Source organism: Trachypithecus francoisi, unplaced genomic scaffold (assembly GCF_009764315.1).
Source record: "Trachypithecus francoisi isolate TF-2019V2 unplaced genomic scaffold, Tfra_2.0 Contig00054, whole genome shotgun sequence".
NCBI classification, from domain to species: Eukaryota; Metazoa; Chordata; class Mammalia; order Primates; family Cercopithecidae; genus Trachypithecus; species Trachypithecus francoisi.
In genome coordinates, this window is record NW_022680465.1 from 891,018 (window position 1) to 916,389 (window position 25,372).

Sequence of the window (25,372 nt, forward strand, 5' to 3'; positions counted from 1 at the left end):
AGTCCGCATCTGTGTGTATCATCAATAAAGTTGTGTGCTTTGATTGGCAGAAAAGAGTCATGGTCCTTGTCCTTGAGTTTACAGTCTGCACTGAGAGAAGGACAAAAAAAGCACGGTAAACGCCAGCTGACTGGGACTTCTGTTCCCTGACAAATGCCGGCTTATCGGTGCTCACAGGAGGCAGGGATAGAGAGGGGCTGCAGTGCTCAGAATAAACTTCAAGAAGGGGCTGGGGGCGGGGGTGGGGGGAGGGGAGGGCACAGCGGGGGAGTTCGTGGAATTAGGATGGAATGTTGAGAGGACTGAAAGACACAACACCCGTGAAGCAGGCAGCACCGTGCCCAGCACAGAGAAATCCCTTCTTAATGTCTTTTCCTTGACTGCCAGCCTGGAAAGAAAGGTCAGTAACCCTGGCCTTTTCGTTTGTCTGCGCATCCGACGTGGGGATGGGGACCGGGGTGGAGCGGGTGGGGGAGCTCTACCACGCATTGAGGCGCATTTATTGCACAAATGTTGCCGCTTGCCCAGCACCTACCCTATGTAGTTCTATCCTTCCTGCGAAGCCACGGGGAAATCTGCTTCCAGCCCTCCTTCTCTCTTCCTTGGGATCCCCAGTGCTACTTCCTGACAGAGTGAGAGGGTTGGCCGCTGCTCCCTTTGGAGCAACCTCCTTTCTTCCATATCCCCACTACCTTTGGTGGGACCCAGGAAGGGGACAGTGGAGCCTTCCATCGACTACCCGCGGGGGTGATAGGGCAAATGCTGAGGGCACTTGGCACGACCGTGGTCCCTCCATCCATCCGGAGACACCTCCACACTCTCCACCTGAGGTCCCTGCACCTTGCCAGGAAAGGAAGAGCCCGTGGGCACAGAAGCACTTCATGGGTCAGGGCAGCTCGTTCTGCCCCTGACCCGCCCCCACCTCCGACATTACCAGATCCTGCCCAGCAGGTTTAGCCCCTGAATCAGCAAAGCCAGGTTCCCTGCATGTTTGTGTTGTGTGTGTCAAGAAGTGGTCGCCTTCCTAAAGCCATGGCAAACCCAGTAAACACATCTGCTTCCTTTGGGCAAGGCTGCTGCCGTGCTGGTACCCACTCGGTCTCCCAGGGCTGCTGCTGTGGGTCACTGTGCCCTGGGCGGCCGCCATCTCTATGGTGCTGGGCATTCGGCTTGTTCTCTTCCACACAGAACAAAGCTTTCTTTTCTTGTCTTATTCTCCCTTCCCCCCGCAGCTTGGGTTCCAGGTGGGTTACAACTTCTTGCTTGTACCATCTACCCCACAGTCCGTGCTGGCCAGAGGGCCTGAGTGCCTGCCAGGTCCCCTGACCAACTCTGGAAACCCTCCCACCTGGAATGGGGACCAGGCCTCTTCCCAGGCCCTGGTGTCTGAGATGGCCAACAAGCAACTTGCAGTTGTGTGACACCACACCCCCCATCAAGGCTCACACTGCTGGGGCTTCCTTGGCTGGCTCTGGGAGCCCTGTCTCAGTTCCTAGGGGTTCCTAAGAGCTGTCAGAAGGACCACCCTTTCTCCCAAGCCAACTACAGTTTGGCTGGGCAATCTGATTTCAAACGGGATTTCCCTGCAGACAGCTCTGCAACCACTTTTCCCAGTGGAGCCTGCTTCACCAATGCTGTCTTCAGTGACACCTCATTGCTCAGTCTCTTTGAGCACAAAGGCATCCTCCTAGCCTGTGGTCCAGAATTACCGTGCACGTCCCTACTTCCCTGCATGCTACCAAATTTCCCCTTGCGTGCACTTGTCCACTATCTCTGAGGCACTTGACACAGTGAGGCTGCAGCTGAGTCCTAACTCAGGGAGCGCCCCAGAGGCTTTCTGCCCATCTCCTGAGCAAACTCTGTAACAGAAAAGCCCATCAGCGTCCAAGCGTCTCCACGGCATTGTCTTGGCCCAAGTCAAAACCCTCCTGTCCATTTGCTGGCACTGCCCTCCCGAAAGCACTCACGCACAGCCCTTCTGTCCTGCCCCTCATCCCCTGACTGGTTGCAGTGCCTGGGTATGAGCCCAGTTCCCGTGAATTCTGCCTCCCTGGGATGCGCAGGGGAGTCAGGAGCATGCCTGCCTCCCAGGGCCTGATCAAGACACTGAGAGGTTCTCGGCACTGGCAAGAGCACCGGTGCCCCCATTCCATATGTAAGGCAAACATAAAAACAGCCCCGAGCCATCAATCACAATACATACCTGCCTGCTGCAACCAAAAGACAGTCTTTCTGGGCTTCCCCGTGGCAAACATTGGGAAAGGTCATCAATCCTGAGCTTGCCACATTCTGTGGGGAGTGCTCTGCCTTGATGGTGCCACCCCAGCCTGAGCCTGTCTCTTGTGTCAATCTGGAACTGCCGCCACAGGCTGTCTTCCATCTCCAGAAAGGGCCCCCTGGGGTTTGTTTCTCATCTATCTCGTGAGCACGTTTCCATTTGGTGCCTGTAGGCACTGACTGACTTCCAGACCAACTTCAGGTGTCCTCCCCAGCCTGCTGCCTCTCCTAGGGATTTTGTGGTTTGCCACCCCCGCCCCGCCCCCCTCCAGGTGAGTGCACACAAGGTTGCAGACATCCAGCTTCCCGGCAGGCGCGTCCTGTCTCAGACACTGGATCCTCACCGGGGTGCTGTGTCACTCTCAAAGCCGTGTCCACCACAATCCCCTTACTTTTAAGTGCCACCCTGAACCAGCATAGCCTCACCCAGTCTGTCTCTCTGACGATGCACCACTCGGCAAAGAGTTGGGTAGCTGTGGCCAGGGGTTGCTCTTGCCTCTCTTCTGAGGGACACTGGCTGCTCTCTGATGCAGATGGGCACTGCACCAGAGTCCAGCAGAGTGCTGCAGAGGGCCGGCCCTTGCCCCATCTGTTACAAATGCCAGATGCGTCTTCTCACTGGCTGCCACTGCCCTACTCTCTCTGATCATGGCCTCCTTTCCATCCTGGAGGTCCATTTTCCCTTACTGCCTCTTGTTTTGGTGTGAAGTTTAGGACAGCCTTTCCCACTCTCCCATGAACACAGTCTCCTTGGCAGTTTTCTCATTCTTTCACACCTTTCTATTCAGAGTTTTGTCTCATCGATCTGTCTGGAATTTACTTTTGTGCAAGGTGAGAGACAGTGATGTGACTTGACTTCTTTTCCCTCATGATTAGCCGATGAACCCAGCGCCACTGGTTGAGCACTCCGTTCTAGCGCTGTCTGTGGCACGTTCTGGGATCCTCATGTGCCCAGCTGCGCACCCACTCTGTGGTTTCCAGGCATTAAAGTTTCTCCTGAGGCACATTCCTTCCCCTCAGGAATCTCTTACTGACTTGGAGTTCCTCAGCTCACTAGGTGGCCTAAGGCAGGTGGGATGTGTGTGTGTGTGTGTGTGTGTGTGTGTTGGCGGGGAGAGCTGTGTTGGTGCTTGTGAGCAGGCCTCTGCTCCAGGTATGTTCTCAGGACATATTCTGGCCCACGGGAAGCTTAGGAACTCTCATCCTGCCGACTTTTGCACCATGGCAAACTGGGCACTGGTCTCTCTCCTCTCCCTAATTACTATAACTGTGCAAGACAAAAGCAATTTCCTTTTCTAAGTATAGACTTGCTGTACTGACCTGTATGGTAGTCATTAGCTCCACTTGAAATGAGATCCTTATGACATGTTGCAACCATTGCCAATGTTTTCACTCACCCCATCTCTTGATATCTTTGTGTATGTGTGATTTATTTCAGCACTCAGGAAATTGAGTTTTCTGCTTCTGTCAATATTTTTCTTTTAGGACTTCTATATGTACTGTTTTCTTGCTTCTTCTTTCCTTCCTTTTTTCCTTCCTTCCTTCCTTCCTTCCTTCCTCCCTTCCTTCCTTCTTCTTTTTCTTTTCCATGATAGCCTTTCCTTCTCAAAATTATAAGGAAAGCCTTTGCCTATTTCCTTAGAAGGAATACAAACACAATATCTTTTTTACAGTTAGCTTCACTGTTACCTACTAGTAGTGTGTGTGTGTCAGTCTGTCTGTCTGTCTGTACAGACAGTTTGAGGTAGATTTTCTATCTCAATTTTCTCTAAATATATATTAATTATACTAATGTCATTTATTGTAGAACACATGGTTTATGTTTTGATTGAAATTATATTAACTTTATGGATCAAATTGGCAAGGATTGGCATCTTAGAATTTTATCTATGTACAACTATTTAGACCTTTTTGTCACTTGTGATATTTTCTTTATAAAGATCATTTACATTTCTTTTTGGGGTTATTCCTAAGGATTTATCTGTTTTTCTATGTGGACACGATCTTTACCTTGTCCTATAATACTATGCTATTTTGACTCTGCTGTCCTGGTCCTACGTGCCAGCACACAGGCCGTGTCTTTGGCTTCTACTGCTTTGAGAATAGCAATGAAAAAATTGGACGATCAAGTGCCTCACCATTGCTACTCTCAAAGAGGAGGGAAGGAGGAATAAACAAAGCATTTGGACCTAGTGTTCTACAAATGTTCTTTTCCCAGAATCTTTCTAAAGACCCTTTCCCTGCCTTCATTTTATTTTTATGTTTTCTTTCTCCCCCACTCCCCTGGCAGTGGAGTAGTCCAAACTAGTTCTTCTGGTTTATTCAATCATGTTTCTTTCGACCCTGGCAAGGTCTTTATTAAGTCTAGCCATCATATTCTATTGTTCTTTGTTCTCAACTAGCTGGATATCAGATAGTTTTGAAGGAAGGAAAGGCAATTTGATGGCTCAAGCTATCACCACAATTAAGACTCCAGATAACCGTGTTACACAACCCTCTTCTGAATAAATATTTGCATCTCACAAAGACCAATTGTCAATGCATAGATCTATATCCAGAGTTCTGTATTTTTAATTATCTAGTCCTTTGAATTGGGTCATAGATGAAGTTGGCAACCTTCCCTCTCAGCTGGGGATGGGGCATGGAGGTAAGGGAAGTGTTGGGAGATGTTATCACCAGCCTTCTCTCACAGCCTTTTCTAGCCTTCCACTTGAGCTGTCCCATGTTAGACTCAGCATTTTTTCAGCTTGTTCCTATGGAAGTGAAGAAACTAACCCCAATACTCTTAAATTTCCCAGTAACTTATCTGGTCATACCTGATACCCACTACTCTCTAGGGTTTCCATTTGGGAACTGATTTGAACCAGGACACATGAGATTGGCTGTTTTCCTTCATCTCTCCTCTCTCCTTTCACAAAGTTTCTTTCTGATAAACATTTCCTTTAGGTCCTGAGTTCTCACTACTTTTGGCTTCTATTAAAGATCTTTGGTCAGAATCTCCCAGGCCTGGTTACCAATATGTAATGGCAGCTTTTGGAATTTAGGAAAACTTGAAATTGATGGCTATGAATTTTTAAAATTAGCTTTGAGAACTCAAAGTTTCTTTTTTTTTCTTTTTATTATTATTATTATACTTTAAGTTCTAGGGTACATGTGCATAACGTGCAGGTTTGTTACATATGTATACTTGTGCCATGTTGGTGTGCTGCTCCCATCAACTCGTCACCACCCATCAACTCGTCATTTACATCAGGTATAACTCCCAGTGCAATCCCTCCCCCCTCCCCCTCCCCATGATAGGCCCCAGTGTGTGATGTTCCCTTCCTGAGTCCAAGTGATGTCATTGTTCAGTTCCCACCTATGAGTGAGAACATGCGGTGTTTGGTTTTCTGTTCTTGTGACAGTTTGCTAAGAATGATGGTTTCCAGCTGCATCCATGTCCCTACAAAGGACACAAACTCATCCTTTTTATGGCTGCATAGTATTCCATGGTGTATATGTGCCACATTTTCTTAATCCAGTCTGTCACTGATGGACGTTTGGGTTGATTCCAAGTCTTTGCTATTGTGAATAGTGCCACAATAAACATACGTGTGCATGTGTCTTTATAGCAGCATGATTTATACTCCTTTGGGTATATCCCCAGTAATGGGATGGCTGGGTCAAATGGTACTTCTAGTTCTAGATCCTTGAGGTATCGCCATACTGTTTTCCATAATGGTTGAACTAGTTTACAGTCCCACCAACAGTGTAAAAGTGTTCCTATTTCTCCACATCCTCTCCAGCACCTGTTGTTTCCTGACTTTTTAATGATTGCCATTCTAACTGGTGTGAGATGGTATCTCATTGTGGTTTTGATTTGCATTTCTCTGATGGCGAGTGATGATGAGCATTTTTTCATGTGTCTGTTGGCTGTATGAATGTCTTCTTTTGAGAAATGTCTGTTCATATCCTTTGCCCACTTTTTGATGGGGTTCTTTGTTTTTTTCTTGTAAATTTGTTTGAATAACTCAAAGTTTCTTGAGCAAGGTACTGGCAGTACCTTTCTGCTCCTTATAAGCCATAGGGTCCATTGAGGTGCTGTCAACTTGCACATGCTTCTTATTTTTGAGAATATACAAACAGAGAAATATTCTAATTACTCTTAATGACGAATAATGAAAATGGGCAGGGACACAGGGGTCAAGTTGCCAATGAGGACATTGCCCTGTACCCTTTGCCTCAGTTTTCAGGAGGATAGAACAAAGACAGATGTACATGGAATGAGGAAACTCTACAAAACCTATATTAGGGATCTCACATGATATCTACAAGGCTGGGCAAAGATCAGTCAGCCAACTCTTATATTTTATATTATTATTAGTATTATTATTGAGACGGAGCCTCACTCTGTCTCCCAGGCTGGAGTGCAGTGGCGCAATCTCGGCTCACTGCAACCTTTGCCTCCAGGGTTCAAGCGTTCTCCTACCTCAGCCTCCTAAGTAGCTGGGATTACAGGCACATGCCACCACATACAGCTAATTTTTCTATTTTTTAGTAGACGTGGGGTTTCGCCATGTTGGCCGGGCTGGTCTCAAACTCCTGACCTCAGGTGATCCACCCACCTCGGCCTTGCAAAGTGCTAAGATTACAGGCATGAGCTACCGCGCCTGCCCGCATTTTATCTTATTTTTAAACTTAATTTGTTTTTAAAAACTGGTAACACATCCTAGTCGTTCAAAATTCAAAAGATAACAAAGGGTATACATTTAAAAATCTTTAACCCCCTCTCTTACCCACTACTTGCTTCTCTCCCACCAGAAGCAGTTTCTAATGCATTATTCTGGAGATATTATACAGACACACATAAACACACAAATAAACACACACACACACGCACACACACACACACACAGAGCAATATGTAAATAACCTTGTCAATCATTGGTTATCACTGGATTAAAAATTCGCTTTTCACTTTATAGCTGAATAGTATTTTATTGCATTAATGTGTCATAATTACTTAGTCCCCTATTCGTGAATATTTTGTGTGTTTTCATTTTCTTGCTATTATGAATAATGCTTTAAGGATTAACTTTATACACATTTATTCCTCTGCCCTGCTCCCTTTCCTCTTTTCGTGCACTTTTAGTTGATTAGATTATATTTCTTAGTGTTTATACTATTCAATGTACTTATACCTGTATCACCATATTTGTCTGGTTTAGGTGGTATCTTTTGACCTCAGTCATTAAGGATAAGAAAATCAACATATTTACATTACCTTCCACCTTGTTTTTCTTTCCTCTTCCAATTGTTGTTCATTGTATAATTGCTTCTCCATCTGAGTGTATCACCATTACATTCATTCTGTAAACATAATCACCACATTTGTTTTGGTCTTAGTCCTAAATGTACATAGATTTGACACTAATTACTATGCTTTTGCCATAGTTTCTCTCTTCCTTGTGCTTCTGCCATTTTGCTTTCATCTCTGTGACTGTTAAATTTCTTTTTCACATTCTTCACAGAAGCCTCACAGATCACATTTTTTCTCATTCTTATTTTCCCATTCCTTTATTGAGCTCTTGCTTACTTGCTTTATTAAAACTTTCAAATTCATGTGAAATATTTGGTGAAAATTTTCATCTACTTTATGGTAACATTTTCAGATGAGTTTTCATCATCTGCCATTTAGTTTTCATGTCCCTTTTCTCTCTTTTTCATGTATAATTTGTGTTTACCTTGTATGCCAGTTTCATTTTAATTCACCATATTTAGGAAATATCAGGTTTTCTCAAATCAGTTATTTGCAGATAGTTCTTCTAAGATTAGGGCCAGCATTGTCTTCCGTAATGTCAACAATTTTCCTTGTGGCCCAAGCCATTACAAAGAGGTAGCTGGGGCTTTGCAAGACAGCTGGGGCTCTCTCCTGCTACTCAGGGGCAGGGTCAACTATAATGTTAACAAGTGAACAGATTGCTTCCTGCAAACATGACCTGTCTTTGTAATTTCTTTATCTAATCTCTTTCTGCTTCTTATAACCCATAGGGTCCATTGAGGTGCTGTCAACTTGTGCATGCTTCTTATTTTTGAGAAATATACAGTCTCTCTCTTTTTGGAATTTGGTGTTGCCGAGTGACTGACTCAAGAGTGCAGCTAGGGAGTTTCTGGAAAATTAACTGAACAGATTATAAAGTATAAAACGAATTTACAAATCCAAGGAGACACTCTCTGTGAAGGAGTCAGAACCCAGAATACTGAGAAGCTTGGTTTGGACAGAGCCTCTAGTAAGGCCCACAATGGCAAACAACTCCATGTTCTCTGCCATCCTTCCTGAACGTTCTTACTACACAGTACAGGGAGCAAAATAACTCAAAACAGTTTATTCCTGTTCTTGCAACTAAGCTCATGCCAAATAAGAGGAAAATGGAGGACATTGAAGATGCTTTAATCACATCCCACTGCATCTGTAGGTGAAGTAGATTTCCATTATTAATTTTTATACCATTCATCACACTCCATTGTAAATTCCTGTTTTCTTTGACTATGTTTTCTACTAGATAATAAGCTGTATTAACACAAGAATGGTGTCTGTTTTGTTTACTATTGAATGTCCACCTGCCTGGCACATAATTAGTGCTCAATGCCTACTCTATTTGATCATCGAGGCCTGAAGCTGCAGTTCTGGTTCTGGAGAGTAGTTTGTGCTTATCTACATGTTTTTCAAATGGCTTCAATAAATGTGCATTATTTTTGCAAAGATACAATTTGTTTTTAAAAAATCTTAAACCGTATTTACAGTATGGTCCTAATTAATTTAAACATTAAGATGCATAAAAAAGACTAAAAATATACACACTCAGTATATTGCTGTTCCTTGGGGTCCTGTTCTCAAGTCTCTTCTCTTTCCAGGAATCTCATCCACTGCCATCGTTTCAATTATCATCTATATATTAACGACTCACAAGTCTATATATCTTGAGTTCAGGATTAATTTATTTGATGCCTACAGATTACATATCTCACAGATATTTCATGCTCAACATATTTGAAATTGGAGCCATTATTCCCTGATCCCACAACAAAACCATTCCCCCACCTGTATTCCCTGTCTCCATGAAAACAATCATCATCCACCCAGTTGCACATGCCAGAACCTAATCATTGTTCACTCTTCCATCTTTTTCACTCTATATTGCCAGCTTGTCACAAAGCCCTGTTGATTCTACCTCATTAATGTTTATGAATAAATATTAATATGTATCAAGACAATACATACACTTGACAAAAACTCTATAGTACAGAATTTATAATAAAAACGGTTTTCCCTTTTGAATTTGCCTAGACTCAGTATCACTTTCTAGAATGCCAAACTTTTCTCAACTTTTCTGATTTTTAACTCTTTATGATGCAGTGGTTCTCAATAGCAGTGATATTGCTCCCTAGGGGACATTTGTCACTGTTCAAAGACATTTTTTTGTTGTCACAACTGGGGGAAAGAGTGCTACTGGTGTCTTGTAAGTAGAGACCAGGGATCCTACAATGCACAGGACAGTCCCTGGCTTAAAATGTTAATAGTGCCTGGGAAACCCTGTTCTTGTGGTTATCTTCAAGACTCCTAAAATACACTTGTATTCCTAACAAATTTTTGATATGAAAATAAGACACTTTAGCTCATTTATATTATCATACTTTCTCCCCCTCTCTTATTCCCAATTTTTATAGCATTATTATTATTTTAGTTTAATCATGCAGTCCATAGATACTTCTTGAGCACCATTGTGTGCCATGCACTATTCAAAACATTTGAAATTTGGTAGTGAGCAGAGGTAGCCTTTATTAAGCTTGCTTTCCTGTGAAAGAAGTAGGCAATAAAAATAAAACATATAAAGTAGCTAAATTTAACTTTAAATAATATACATAAAGCTTTATTTTATTTCATAACTTCCACTAGTATTTCTTTACTTTGCACTTTGTAAAATGAGGATATCCATTCTACTATTCTTTCTTCTGCCTTTTATCACCTTCTATCCCACATTCTGTCAGCTACACTGAATCTCATGTCTACTTATAATCTCATCCCCACAGGTGATATGTGAATCAGTTTCTAAAACTATACAAGATGGGTTCAAGTGCTAGGACACTACTTGGCTCAGCAATGAGCAGCATTTAGGTAGTCATAATAATCTAAACACACTTCATTGTTCTCAATGTCTAGAGTTGAAAGCAGTAAGTTTTAATGGGAGAAAGACCTGGTTGTTACAGAATAGAATATAAAAGTAAACTGGAACTTAGCTGCATGCAGATGGTTATATAAAGCCAGAAGCTCAATTGCATTCTCTCCATTAGAAAGGCAAGCTCCCTTTGATTTTATGATCCCATGAAGGTACCCTTTTGAGGATAATATCACGTGATTAGTGTTCAGATATCTCAGATACTTTCACAAGTTCAACCTAAGCCTTTCTTGGGATGTAGAAGGGTTGCCTTTATATCTATTTGGTCACTTCAGACTTCTCTGGGAGCCATGTAACCATCATCTACTTATGTACTATCTTCTGGGGTAGTACAGCTAGGTGCAAGGTAGAAATAAACTATATCACGTTATGAATGCATCTTACCCCGGGAATATTTACCTGCATCACTCTTAGTAACTTGGGAGCTAGTTCAAGCCTGCCCCATCTTATGTGCCCAGGTCAGATTCAAGAGACACCTGGGATTAGGTTATGATTTAATCGAGCCCACTATAGTTGTTTAGAAATATTCCACCTCAAGGCTCTTGAGTCACGTAAGGGGGACTATTCTTACATTCGAGACTTAATAGATTATTTTTCCTTATATTCCATCAAAATGCTGAATTCATTCTGTATCTTAATTTGCTGCACTTTTGGAGCAAGTACACATTTTTGTTTTGTTTTGTTCATCTGTTGTCTATTGTTGCATTAAAAAAAAAACACTCCAAAACTCAGTGACTTTAAATAGCCATCTTATTTGCTGGTTATTTTGTGGATTGGTAGTTCCTGTTGGGCTTATCTGGTTGGTTCTTCTGCTAGTCTTGCCTGAGGTTATTCGTGTTGCTGGAGTCAGCTGGCAGATTAGCTGTGGGCTGGTTTTCCTGTAGCTAGGACTGCTATATCCAGAAAATTAAAATACAGTATGCCCAGATTAATTTGAATTCAAGATGAACATTAATATTTTTAAAGTATGTCTCATACAATATTTGGAAAACACATACACAAAAAATTTATTTGATGTTCAGCTGAAATTCACATTTAACTGGGATTCCTACATTTTATCTGACAATTCTTTCTAGGATTCCTCAGTTGAAACATTTCATCTCTGTTCTATGTGGTCTCACCCTACACAGGTTAGCCTGGGTAGCTCCACACATGGTGGTTTCAGAGCAGAAAGAGTGCAAGCCTCACTGAAAATGCTCTGTCCAGGCCTACTCTTTTGTTGTGTTTCCTAACCTTTAAACTGGCCAAAGCAAATCACGTGGCCAGGCCCAGAGTCAATGTGGGAGGGGACTATACAATGGCATGGATACAGGGAGGCATGGTTTACTGAGGGTCATTACTGTAATATTTTCTTAGATGATCATCTAATTGTTTTTCTTCCCTTACTTGCTTTTATCACACCCTCTAGTTTTTCTAACCTCTCATTTCTAACCTCTCAATTCCTTTTACCAAGTCTCCTTTTATTCATGAGTTCATCCACTACCCTAAATCTTCTATCATATTGCTCCACTTTGGCCTAGTTAATCAGGACCTGTTATTTGGCCATCACCTTAAAAGTAACATTTATTACTTTTCCAAGTTGGGATCACTATTTCCTGGATTCCATATGTACTTTTCAATTGATTACTACCTCATTTTGTGGGAGTACATGTTCAAACAATTTTCTAAGGAAAACTCTACAGGAGGTAAACTTTCTAAGTAATTACAGTCCTGAAGACATCTTTACTGTCACTATATACCTGCTTGATAGTATGTTTAGGAATAGAATACTAGAGAAAAGCATATTCTCTAAGGATTTCAAGGCATTTATACATCGACATTTATCATCAAGTATTATGACTAGGAAGTCTGATGCCAGTTTGATTTGTAGGTGGCATTCTCCTTATCCTGGGAAGCTTTTAGGGTCTCCTTTCAGTCCTTATTATCCTAAAATTTCTTGAGAATATGTCTAGGTGAAGGAATTTTTAAAATTAATTGTATTGGGTACACAATATGTCTTTAGTTTTCATTTAAAAAAGATATGTAGAGAAAAACAATGAGGATCTATGTATACATCCTCCATAATTAGCAATGTTAATGTTTTCTTTATATTTGTTTATAATCTTTTTCTTAATAGATAAAATTAAATTGTATATATTGTTGGAGTCACATTTTCCTCCAGCCATTCCCAGAGGCAATTGATATTGCAAAACTGATGTACATCTGTCAGTGTCCATTTTAAATACTGCTATAAATATATGTATCAATATAACACATAGTTTCATATGTTTAAAATTATATAAATGGTATTATACGAAGTCTTTCTGCAAATTGATTATTTCATTCAACGTTAGGTTTGTGAAAATTGTCAAGCCTGATACATAGAGATCTAGTTCACTCTTTCTTTTCTTTCTTTTTTTTTTTTTGAGATGGAGTTTTGCTCTTGTTGCCCAGGCTGCAGTGCAATGGCACGATCTTGGCTCACTGCAACCTCTGCTTCCTGGATTCAAGTGATTCTCCTGCCTCAGCCTCCTGAGTAGATGAGATTACAGGCATGCACCACCACACCTGGCTAATTCTATATTTTTAGTAGAGATGGGGTTTTCTCCATGTTGGTTGGCTGGTCTCAATCTCCCAACCTCAGGTGATCTGCCCACCTCGGCCTCCCAAAGTGCTGGGATTACAGGCGTGAGCAACCGCGCCCAGCCATTGACTCATTTTTAATGGCTTATAAATCCTATTATATAAATACATGACATACTATTTATTCAGAAACCTCCAGCAAACACCAACCTTACACTGAAACATCGACCATTAAAATCAGAAACAAGACAAATATGTGTTGTATCATCAATAGTGTTTTTCTGGAGGTCCCTGACAATGCAATGAGATAAGTAAAAGAAAAGAACTAAAAACTATTGAATAGGAAGAGATAAAACTGTCATAATTTGTACGGTATGTTTATCTACTTAAGAAGTCAGAAAGAAAAAAAGAGACAATGTAATAAAATTAATAAGAGAGTTGACCAAAAGAGTCTGACTGTAGAATGACAATGCTACATCAACAGCTTTTACAGAAACCTGCAATAATTGTCTTTTAGTAAATTTATTTTCCAATGGGACATGGATAAATAAGTACAAAATTCAAGAGGCACAAAGGACAGAAAAAGACAATTAAATGAGTAATGGATCTTCTCCTTGCAGATCTCATATATAATACATGCCAGGAGCCAAAAAAAAAAAAAAAAAAAAAACACACACACAGCGATCATTTCTTTGTGCATCATTCCAGAGATAGTCCACACTATATTTAGGAAATGTATAATTACATAAAAGAGTATATAGTGTTACAGGATATACATATTTACAATTATATACACAGCACACTGTTCTGAAACTTTTCTTGTACAGATATACTAATTTGGGAGATGGGAGAGACCAGTGCCCAGTTTGCCATGGTGCAAAAGTCGGCAGGATGAGAGTTCCTAAGCTTCCCGTGGGCCAGAATATGTCCTGAGAACATACCTGGAGCAGAGGCCTGCTCACAAGCACCAACACAGCTCTCCCCGCCAACACACACACACACACACACACACACACACACACATCCCACCTGCCTTAGGCCACCTAGTGAGCTGAGGAACTCCAAGTCAGTAAGAGATTCCTGAGGGAAGGAATGTGCCTCAGGAGAAACTTTAATGCCTGGAAACCACAGAGTGGGTGCGCAGCTGGGCACATGAGGATCCCAGAACGTGCCACAGACAGCGCTAGAACGGAGTGCTCAACCAGTGGCGCTGGGTTCATCGGCTAATCATGAGGGAAAAGAAGTCAAGTCACATCACTGTCTCTCACCTTGCACAAAAGTAAATTCCAGACAGATCGATGAGACAAAACTCTGAATAGAAAGGTGTGAAAGAATGAGAAAACTGCCAAGGAGACTGTGTTCATGGGAGAGTGGGAAAGGCTGTCCTAAACTTCACACCAAAACAAGAGGCAGTAAGGAAAATGGACCTCCAGGATGGAAAGGAGGCCATGATCAGAGAGAGTAGGGCAGTGGCAGCCAGTGAGAAGACGCATCTGGCATTTGTAACAGATGGGGCAAGGGCCGGCCCTCTGCAGCACTCTGCTGGACTCTGGTGCAGTGCCCATCTGCATCAGAGAGCAGCCAGTGTCCCTCAGAAGAGAGGCAAGAGCAACCCCTGGCCACAGCTACCCAACTCTTTGCCGAGTGGTGCATCGTCAGAGAGACAGACTGGGTGAGGGCTATGCTGGTTCAGGGTGGCACTTAAAAGTAAGGGGATTGTGGTGGACACGGCTTTGAGAGTGACACAGCACCCCGGTGAGGATCCAGTGTCTGAGACAGGACGCGCCTGCCGGGAAGCTGGATGTCTGCAACCTTGTGTGCACTCACCTGGAGGGGGGCGGGGCGGGGGTGGCAAACCACAAAATCCCTAGGAGAGCAGCAGGCTGGGGAGGACACCTGAAGTTGGTCTGGAAGTCAGTCAGTGCCTACAGGCACCAAATGGAAACGTGCTCACGAGATAGATGAGAAACAAACCCCAGGGGGCCCTTTCTGGAGATGGAAGACAGCCTGTGGCGGCAGTTCCAGATTGACACAAGAGACAGGCTCAGGCTGGGGTGGCACCATCAAGGCAGAGCACTCCCCACAGAATGTGGCAAGCTCAGGATTGATGACCTTTCCCAATGTTTGCCACGGGGAAGCCCAGAAAGACTGTCTTTTGGTTGCAGCAGGCAGGTATGTATTGTGATTGATGGCTCGGGGCTGTTTTTATGTTTGCCTTACATATGGAATGGGGGCACCGGTGCTCTTGCCAGTGCCGAGAACCTCTCAGTGTCTTGATCAGGCCCTGGGAGGCAGGCATGCTCCTGACTCCCCTGCGCATCCCAGGGAGGCAGAATTCACGGGAACTGGGCTCATACCCAGGCACTGCAACCAGTCAGGGGATGAGGGGCAGGACAGAAGGGCTGTGCGTGAGTGCTTTCGGGAGGGCAGTGCCAGCAAATGGACAGGAGGGTTTTGACTTGGGCCAAGACAATGCCGTGGAGACGCTTGGACGCTGATGGGCTTTTCTGTTACAGAGTTTGCTCAGGAGATGGGCAGAAAGCCTCTGGGGCGCTCCCTGAGTTAGGACTCAGCTGCAGCCTCACTGTGTCAAGTGCCTCAGAGATAGTGGACAAGTGCACGCAAGGGGAAATTTGGTAGCATGCAGGGAAGTAGGGACGTGCACGGTAATTCTGGACCACAGGCTAGGAGGATGCCTTTGTGCTCAAAGAGACTGAGCAATGAGGTGTCACTGAAGACAGCATTGGTGAAGCAGGCTCCACTGGGAAAAGTGGTTGCAGAGCTGTCTGCAGGGAAATCCCGTTTGAAATCAGATTGCCCAGCCAAACTGTAGTTGGCTTGGGAGAAAGGGTGGTCCTTCTGACAGCTCTTAGGAACCCCTAGGAACTGAGACAGGGCTCCCAGAGCCAGCCAAGGAAGCCCCAGCAGTGTGAGCCTTGATGGGGGGTGTGGTGTCACAACAACTGCAAGTTGCTTGTTGGCCATCTCAGACACCAGGGCCTGGGAAGAGGCCTGGTCCCCATTCCAGGTGGGAGGGTTTCCCAGAGTTGGTCAGGGGACCTGGCAGGCACTCAGGCCCTCTGGCCAGCACGGACTGTGGGGTAGATGGTACAAGCAAGAAAGTTGTAACCCACCTGGAACCCAAGCTGCGGGGGGAAGGGAGAATAAGACAAGAAAAGAAAGCTTTGTTCTGTGTGGAAGAGAACAAGCCGAATGCCCAGCACCATAGAGATGGCGGCCGCCCAGGGCACAGTGACCCACAGCAGCAGCCCTGGGAGACCGAGTGGGTACCAGCACGGCAGCAGCCTTGCCCAAAGGAAGCAGATGTGTTTACTGGGTTTGCCATGGCTTTAGGGAAGGCGACCACTTCTTGACACACACAACACAAACATGCAGGGAACCTGGCTTTGCTGATTCAGGGGCTAAACCTGCTGGGCAGGATCTGGTAATGTCGGAGGTGGGGGCGGGTCAGGGGCAGAACGAGCTGCCCTGACCCATGAAGTGCTTCTGTGCCCACGGGCTCTTCCTTTCCTGGCAAGGTGCAGGGACCTCAGGTGGAGAGTGTGGAGGGTCTCCGGATGGATGAGGGACCACGGTCGTGCCAAGTGCCCTCAGCATTTGCCCTATCACCCCCGCGGGTAGTCGATGGAAGGCTCCACTGTCCCCTTCCTGGGTCCCACCAAAGGTAGTGGGGATATGGAGAAAGGAGGTTGCTCCAAAGGGAGCAGCGGCCAACCCTCTCACTCTGTCAGGAAGTAGCACTGGGGATCCCAAGGAAGAGAGAAGGAGGGCTGGAAGCAGATTTCCCCGTGGCTTCGCAGGAAGGATAGAACTACATAGGGTAGGTGCTGGGCAAGCGGCAACATTTGTGCAATAAATGCGCCTCAATGCGTGGTAGAGCTCCCCCACCCGCTCCACCCCGGTCCCCATCCCCACGTCGGGATGCGCAGACAAACGAAAAGGCCAGGGTTACTGACCTTTCTTTCCAGGCTGGCAGTCAAGGAAAAGACATTAAGAAGGGATTTCTCTGTGCTGGGCACGGTGCTGCCTGCTTCACGGGTGTTGTGTCTTTCAGTCCTCTCAACATTCCATCCTAATTCCACGAACTCCCCCGCTGTGCCCCTCCCCTCCCCCCACCCCCGCCCCCAGCCCCTTCTTGAAGTTTATTCTGAGCACTGCAGCCCCTCTCTATCCCTGCCTCCTGTGAGCACCGATAAGCCGGCATTTGTCAGGGAACAGAAGTCCCAGTCAGCTGGCGTTTACCGTGCTTTTTTGTCCTTCTCTCAGTGCAGACTGTAAACTCAAGGACAAGGACCATGACTCTTTTCTGCCAATCAAAGCACACAACTTTATTGATGATACACACAGATGCGGACTTGGGTGGAAGAGGTTAAGTCGGTACAATAGACAGAAGAGCAGTGCACTTTTTTGATGAATGGGTTCACTATCCATCAGGCGCGTGTAGAAGAAAGAGTAAACGAAAAATAATTCAACCTAAGCTGCAACAAATGCATTTTCAGCTCAAGCTGCGATATGCGTCTGGTCTCTGCAAAGCGGTCCTGCTTGGACAGGGAGACCACCACAGGCAACAATAGCTGTAATTTGATGTTCTTTGTCCACAGCAGGCAGCTGAAGTGATCCCCTCACCACATGAAGGAGGCTGCAAGGGAGGAATTTACAGTGCCAACATTGCCTGCAGACTTCACAACCAACAAGTTACTCAAAGCTCTGTGGGAGCCCCTGCCTGGCCAATAAGAGTGTGGTCCTGGATTGAGCCCTGGAACTTTCACCCAATGAGGTGGTGATTGGCTAAGGCTGGATCTTCAGTAGCACTCTCTGCAGATTCTTTGACATCTGCAAACCAAGCGCGTTGTGGGTGGATTCCGTCCCATTGTGTTCGAGAGGGCCGTTTATGGGGCAGGGGTTTCCAGGAGAATCTCTCTGTTTCCTTTTCTGATAAAGAGGGACATGAATGAGAAGAGCATCTGGGCACCGACTAACTCCCCCGCCAAGACTGGCTTTTCAGACAAACCCATCAGTGGTTTCAAAACCTGAACCTTAGCACATCCACTTCCCTCATCAGATATCAAAGGAAACTTCAAGTCTGAAAGGGACTTGGCAAGCATGTTATTAATAACTGTCATGCTTATTAACAAATTTAATCCGGCCTGCTGCAGAAATGAGTTGCAGCAACGTGACACAGTCTCCTGACACACTTCATTGATGTACGTCGTAATCTGGCCCTCACTTTCAATGCTCGCATTTAAGTTATCCGTGGCACACAAAGCCTCTCTAACAGTGGGGTCTGGTGTGGGGCTTGTGTTTCTAACCATTGAGAGACTGGCCAAATGGCTATTGATACCCTGGCTAAATGGAAAGCCCGCATCCTTGGGCTCAGCAAACAACAGTTTTCCCTGAATGAAAAGACACTTGGAGAGGTCCAGAACACAACTGCCATTTTTACAATTTTGAGCACTCCAAGTATTTTTATGTTCATAGGGGAATGGCCGCTGTTTTATTGGGTGTGCTCGGTTGGCCTTGCCTCCCCCTGAGGGCCTGTCCTCAGTGCCACCTGGGGCCCCAGGTTCAGTCCAATCCCCATCCTCACTCCAGGGCCGAGCCATAGTTTCAAAATCAAACCAAATATCAGGCTCCTCCTCATCCAGCTCCTGGTCATCGTCCCACTCCTCTTCCTCCTCCTCCTCCAGCTTCTCACTGTCATCTCTTCCTATGGTCAGTTTATAAACGCAGTAGCAGGCACCAGCCCCAATCATCAGTCCTGCCGCCATCCAACCCACTTCCCGAGCCCGGCCCATGCTCAAGTCCGTGCCAGCCTTGGGGCAGGACAGGAGAGGGCCTTGCTCCACCTGATTGAAGAGGTCTCTCAGGTCCAGGGTGAGTAAGGATGGAGGGTAGCAGTCTTTAGCTTCTTCTAGGCTCTTGTAGCTCTCTTGTGATGAATCTATGGGTGAAACAGAATATTAGGGCTCGGGACTATGTTTGGCTTTGTGCCTCACAGACAGGGTGGATTTTGAGTTGGTGAGAAAGGCAGATTAACACGATATAATTTCTTTGTTCTTTTCTGTCTTCCTCTATCGACCTCAGGAGCCCCCATTTCTCTTTCTGGGTCCACAGGGAAGGGCAAGAGATGGGTCTGTGCTATGATAGCTAGGAAGGTGACAGTGTGAGTACCTCTCAGGTAGTCTCCTTCACCAGACCTCCACTTCCAAAGATTAAGGGCAGTTTCTCTCACTAACCTCTACCAAAGTCAGGTAAATTCCTTGGTTTTCCCTTGTCTTCTGTTGTCAGTGGTCCCTCCACAGTGATAGAGGATAGAGCCTGGCAGAAGGGCAAATGCAAAAACAGGTAGGAGGAAATGGAGAAATGAAAGTGTAGTGGATGGACTGAGGACACATGTCCCAATTTCTGCTTTTGTGAATTTTAGGCACTTGAGTTTAAAAGATTTCTCATACTCTACTGACTTTCCGGACGCAGGCCTCCCCCGCCCCACTTGTCGTCCGCCATTTCCCCAGCAAAGGCCGCCACACCCCTTTCCCTGCACTGAAATGGGAGGGGGTGTGGAGAAAGAAGGGGCCAGGAGAGGGCGACTCGGACCCGGCCCTCTCATATCCCAGCCCCCCTCCTCCGCCACCCCCACCCGTGGTCCTGGGTTAATCCCACCTTCACACTGACCTGCAAGGTTCCAACCAAGGCAGTTTTCTCCTTCTCTCGCTGAGACTTGTGCCGAAACCTACAGGCCAACAGACCTACAAACCTGCAAACAGACAAGGGACCGAGGGGACGGAGTGCTTGGTGGACGGACCAGCACCCGGGACACTGGAACCTTTCTTTTCTCGGAGTCTCTGGAAACGCCATTCACTCTCCTCACCCCCACCCGAAACCCGCCACTTCTCTCTACTAAAATGAGCACGGGGTGGGGTGGGGGTTGGTGGCAGTATTTAGAAAGTAGGAGAGAAAGGACCCAGCTGTGATCGGCCTGAACTCGGATCTGTGGCGTTCTTGGCCCTCTTCCACCCATACCTCCTCTGAAGCAGCGCCCACCCTCGCACCGACCTGCACAGTCCGAGCTAGTTTCCTTCTTTCTTCACGCGCCTGCAGAGTAATAGGGGGCTGGTACCCAGACGGAGGCGACTAGCAGGACTTGTGCTCTAGGCGGCTCTTGGTCACGTGACAGCCACGTCACCAGTGCGCTCTGGCCCCCAATTTCCACTCCCACAAGCAGTGCGGCAGGCGCCAGCCTGCCTTGTATCTCCCCCTCAACCCCCACAGTGGGCCCTGTCACTTTTTTCCTCTGTAACAATACCAGAAACCAGAAATGGCCCTGTCTTTCTGGTGTTTGAATTTGTGTTTCTCTAATTCCAGAAGAAGGTCAGCATCTTTTCCTGGGTCTACCCTTCACTTACACTTCTTGGGGAATTGTCTCATCTTTTCCTTGGCTCTCGAACTCCTGCAGCCCCTTTCTTAAATTTCTACCCTTTTCCATGTTCAGTCTCTGTCTGCATCAACATTGGGGGAAGGGGCAGAAACGGAAGTCCAGGCAGTGGTGAGATTTTAATTAGTATTTTGATAACATTTAAGTTATATTTTGTCCTTTCTTTTTTATTGACTTGAACTACACTATTTTATAATCGGAAAAAAAAAACAATAAAGCTTTTCCCACTTGGAGAAGAAATAATTCAAATCTTATTTATTATTTATTTTACAAAAATGTATATAACATAAGCAAGATTTCCCAGTTAAGAGGGAGGCCTCATTGATTTGGTGAAGTTAGTTTGTGTTAAGTTGAAAATATTTTCTTCTGACTGCACAGGAAATAGCAGCTTTCAAACAACATATTAAAATGAAAAACATACCCTTACAAACAAAACCAGTTGTGCTTTCAACATGATTTATAAATTGATGGACAAATGAATCTATACTGAGAAGGTCAGTGTTCTAATTTTGACCATTTTAACTATGTGAACTATTGTCCCTTTCCTTCTCCTGGCTGAACTCATAGTATTAGGTGTAATATGACTGACATCTTCATAGAAGATTGCTGGGTGACTTTCACTCTGGCTTCAAAGACGGATTTTTTTTGCAAACCCCAACTTCAGATGAATCTTGAATCTTCAGATGAACTTTACAGATTAGTGACTCCGCAGATTAGCCTGCCTTTAATTCTCAGAGCTTTATTTAAAATCTATTCTGAAGTTTGTGGTGCAACCCATAAATCATCCAGAAATTAGATAATTTCCTGTTATCCTATTGATGAAAATGGGACTTGAGGTAATTTTCTTTCCATCATGACACTGTTGGCAATCTCGCTGCTGTCTGCCATTCATGTATTGTATACTACCCTAGCAGTGGTGAGCAGCATTTTCCAGTGGAGATGGTGGTGAGGGTCTGTGGGTGACTGGGTATCACTGCAACACCCCTCATGTCTGTGTCATTTTTTTCCCTCACAAGTGGAAGAGCAATGCACAGGATCTCAAGCAGTTGCCAGAAAAAAGAGGGCTTTACACTTCCTGCCTTCTGTTACAGTTTCACTGAGCCACCAGTACAAGCCCCTCAGAATAATCCCAAAACTCAGGGACCAAGTATGCAGAAGTTAGTCCTCAAGCATCCACCTGTCCCTGCTGAGGAGTCATACTCTAAATATAGACACTCCAGGCAACCTCTTAGAACATTGAAATATGACACCTCAGAGGGAGGGGCTCCCCAGTGAGGGGCCCCTGTGTGGCGGAGGCCCTTTCAGGAGGCAAGCCAGGGAGTCCTAGTGCCTTGCTGGTGAATATTCAGAAGTCAATATGTCACAACTTTCTGGTCTTCCCCTTTTATAGTCCAAACTCACCAATATCACATCTTATCTCTCTAAATCTTTACCTCATTTGTTTTTTTTTTTTTTATGACCCTTTATTTACTTCCCCTAGACAAGTGAATTATACTTATGAAGGCTTACTAACAGAATTCTCAGATTCAACAGTTCATCATTCAGTGTTTGGCTGCTAGGTAGTTGTATAAGTGGCTTTTGTTTGCTTTGAATATATACATTGAAAAAAGTAAGGAGTATGTAAAGCTTAATAAAGACAGATGACTTGGTGTCACAGACATGGCTTTACAGTAAGAACTTGCTTTCACAACACTTAGTCAGGCTTCAAGGACAAAAACTTTACTCCTACCCTCTACTCACTAGTATAACCTATCTCCACCCTTTTGGTATATTCTCCAGTTAGTCCAATGTATAACTTCTCACTACCATTCTCCCAGTATGCCAGACCTTTCCTGGTTTGAATCCACTCCCTGTCTAAAACTTCCTAAAATCCCATGGTTATAAAAACCCTTTCGATTCTCTTACTTCTTTGTTCTTCTGATCCATGATTCTACCAATTCCTACCTGGAGACTAGCATTAAAAACAAACAAACAAACAAACAAAAAAAACTACTTTGCTTTCCATTATACATCTACCAACAAATATTTACTTAAGGACATGTTATAAGGCTCACATACCGTTCAAAAGTGAGAAAGGAAAATGCTTAAAGAAGTCCTCAGACAGGACTGTTAAAAGTTCCTCAGCCCGCAAAAAACTACTGTGAAACCACTGCCAAAACAAAACTTTTGGCTTAAATCAGTTCACATGTGATATGTAACTTACAAAGTACCCAGAAACAAAAAAACGATCAGCAAATGGTGACACTAATGGAATTGTGGAGGGTGAAAAAAATAAATTATAGAAGGATGTTATCTTGAAAAGTGATACTACTTTTTGTATTGTGTAATTTTGGTATTGTGTCTTACTTAAGGTTGTTTGGTTGCAAGCAACATAGAACAAGCCTGGTTAGCTTAAGGAGGAAATGTTGAAGACCAGGCTCATCTCCGAGGGGTTTAGGTAGAAGAAATTGATAGATGTCTTTTCAGGATGTCATAAGTCCACCGGTTTTCAGGTTTTTATTTCTCTGATGAAGATTGAAATTTTAGTAAGACAGCTTTTGGTTGGTCTGTTTTGGGCACAATACCCACCCTTTTGCTGAGGAAAACAATAGGGTATGTAAAATGTAAAATGCACTTCCTTTCTTTTCCCAGGGAGAAATTTAAACTGTTTCAGATGTTGTTGTTGGTTTGCAGGAGCCCTTTAACCACTTTGGAAATTAACCCTTTGTTTATCTATAATGGAAGTGCTGGGGGCATAATATGCCACAGAGTAACTTAGTTGTAATTTCCACCATTAACTAAACATTAGAAAGGTATGGTTATGAAATGGTGATGCACAAGGTTGTCCTTTGAGCCAAGGCCACTTGGCTTCTCCCACAGGATTCCCACAAGGTTGCATCTATAGTTCAGGGTCTCTTCCTCAGTATTGCATGACCAAATCCTGATTTTGTTTGTATGCTGAGAAGAGTTGCCTCTGGATGTCTCAAGGAAAGTCTCCCATTCATAGAGACTTATATATAAATTGATCTGAATGCTCAAACCTAGGGATCTCTGCATTCTCTCCCCATAAGTAGACCACAAGGGAGGCTGTTTCAACAGGAGTGACAACTGAATAATGTGCCCTGAGAAATACAATTGTCAGGGGGTACTGGAGGTTTCAGTCAGTCTTACCTGCCCATTCTTTCCCTGTAGACAAGCTGCTACTTCGGAAAACACAACCTTAGGAGGTTTTTTGGTGAGCCTGCAATCAAAGCGAGGGTATTTGTTCATCTTAAGAAGGGAGTTTCAGCTGAGGAAGCATGAAGTACTATTACACATCATGGGCATGACTCTGCCAGAGAAAGTGAAATGTTCCATTCTCCTTAGCCAACACTTTTTCTCCTCCAGACAGTGCTTGGGTGGGAAATACCAACACTTTCTTCTGATTGTCCTTTTCATATGTTCCTATGCTTGAATGAGCCCCTTTGCTACACATGATCTTTCTCTAAACACAGGATCATATAGTTGATTTCGTTTCTGTTTACTAAATAAATTTCAATCACATTCTAGTACTGCCTCCCAGAAGTTACATAGATATGAATTTTCCTGGGGGTTTGCCTGTTCTCAACCTCCTCAGTCTCTTGATTTACTCCCATATTGTCTGTGTATTTTAAAAGTTATACTCAAATAATAACCTTTTATTCAACTATTAGGGAATATCTCACTGAAGACCCTATGTTCTGAAAAGCTATATTACTTTTTGTATTGTTACCTGTTTTTGTATTGTGCTTTAGTTAAGGTTGTTTGGTTGCAAGCAACTGAAATCAAATCTGGTTAACTTAAATAATGAGGGGATGTAATTATTTTATTCCTTTTCCTACTTTAAAAAAGTTAAATCACTGATGATGGGTGAATTATTCAGCTTATCAAACCAGTGAGTGAAATAGTTTCATACTAATTGCTAGTTTCCAGTTTCAGCCAATTTTGTCTTGGTCTGTGTTCCTCTAATACTTATTTCGTTTATGGATGATACTATCTATTTTGACCAAGTATATTTTGTAATGTTCTTTTTATGCACACTCATTTTTTTCAGTGTGCATGCTTTATCTCACAGATACCTACTGTGCACTTATGTTTTCTCCTCAGGTTTTTTTTTTTTTTCCTGCGTTCTGGCTTTTGTGGCTTCAATGCCTCCACCTTGCTAATGGGTGCAGGTGAAAGTCTGTAGCTCTCCTATTTAGAAGACTGGTCTAGTCAGAGGATTTACATATTGCCAGACACACTGATTAGCTCATTCAGGGCTGTGCTGTGTGCTAGGCCCCAGAAGACATTAAGATTGCTTTGAGTGAAGTGTGTAACACTCTCCACCAAGTGAGAAAATGTGGGACTTTTGGAGGCCATCCCCAACATCATTCTCCAGCTTCCACTCATTTTTTCTAAAATGGAAATAGCTTTATAGTATTTTTTTTCTCGTAAAAAGAATGCAGGCTGGGGGCGGGGGAGGACGGAACAAAAATAACAAAGTATTAAGAAAGTAAAAGCCACACTCTCATTCCAGATTTTCTTTTCCGATCCCTTGTTCCTTTCAGATCTGGGACTAGATTTCAGAGGAAATGGTAGACTTTAATAGCTCGGGGGAGGAAAGGTGGAGGGAGAGGCTGCTGTCCCAGGAGCCTAGGGAAGGAAGAGGCAATTTTTCATAAAAAGTACAAGTGGCCCGTAGCCCCAGGGGAAGATGTCGTCCCTTTCTGGTAATCGGTGGAAGGGAAACACAACTACAAGGTGATGAGATTATCGAAGAAGAAAGAGTAACAAGGCCTGGTGTGGGGGAGGGAAAGGAGGGGGGCGGGCCCTCTTCTGCCGCACTGCTGGTGGGAGGGGAAATTGGGGACCCGAGTTGGTGGAT

The 25,372-nt window shown here is 44.3% G+C and overlaps 1 protein-coding gene across 2 annotated transcripts; it reads right to left on the bottom strand.

Moving 5' to 3' along the window:
• Window positions 1-17,378: 17,378 nt before the first annotated feature.
• LOC117086181 (protein ARMCX6) lies at window positions 17,379-20,263 on the bottom strand. 2 transcript variants are annotated; one of them, XM_033215812.1, is made up of 4 exons: window positions 20,130-20,256; window positions 19,749-19,830; window positions 19,313-19,394; window positions 17,379-19,017 (listed from the first exon to the last, which is right to left on the bottom strand). In XM_033215812.1, the coding sequence occupies exon 4, from the start codon at window positions 18,869-18,871 to the stop codon at window positions 17,966-17,968; it is 906 nt and encodes a 301-aa protein (XP_033071703.1). In that variant the 5' UTR covers window positions 18,872-19,017; window positions 19,313-19,394; window positions 19,749-19,830; window positions 20,130-20,256; the 3' UTR covers window positions 17,379-17,965. The 2 variants fall into 2 exon arrangements, with proteins under 2 accessions (XP_033071703.1, XP_033071797.1); XM_033215906.1 differs by lacking the exon at window positions 19,313-19,394 and having other exon boundaries at window positions 20,130-20,263.
• Window positions 20,264-25,372: the final 5,109 nt, after the last annotated feature.

Coding starts and splice junctions, on each gene's coding strand:
- LOC117086181 (XM_033215906.1), bottom strand. CDS start 18,871: ATGGGCCGGGCTCGGGAAGTGGGTTGGATGGCGGCAGGACTGATGATT.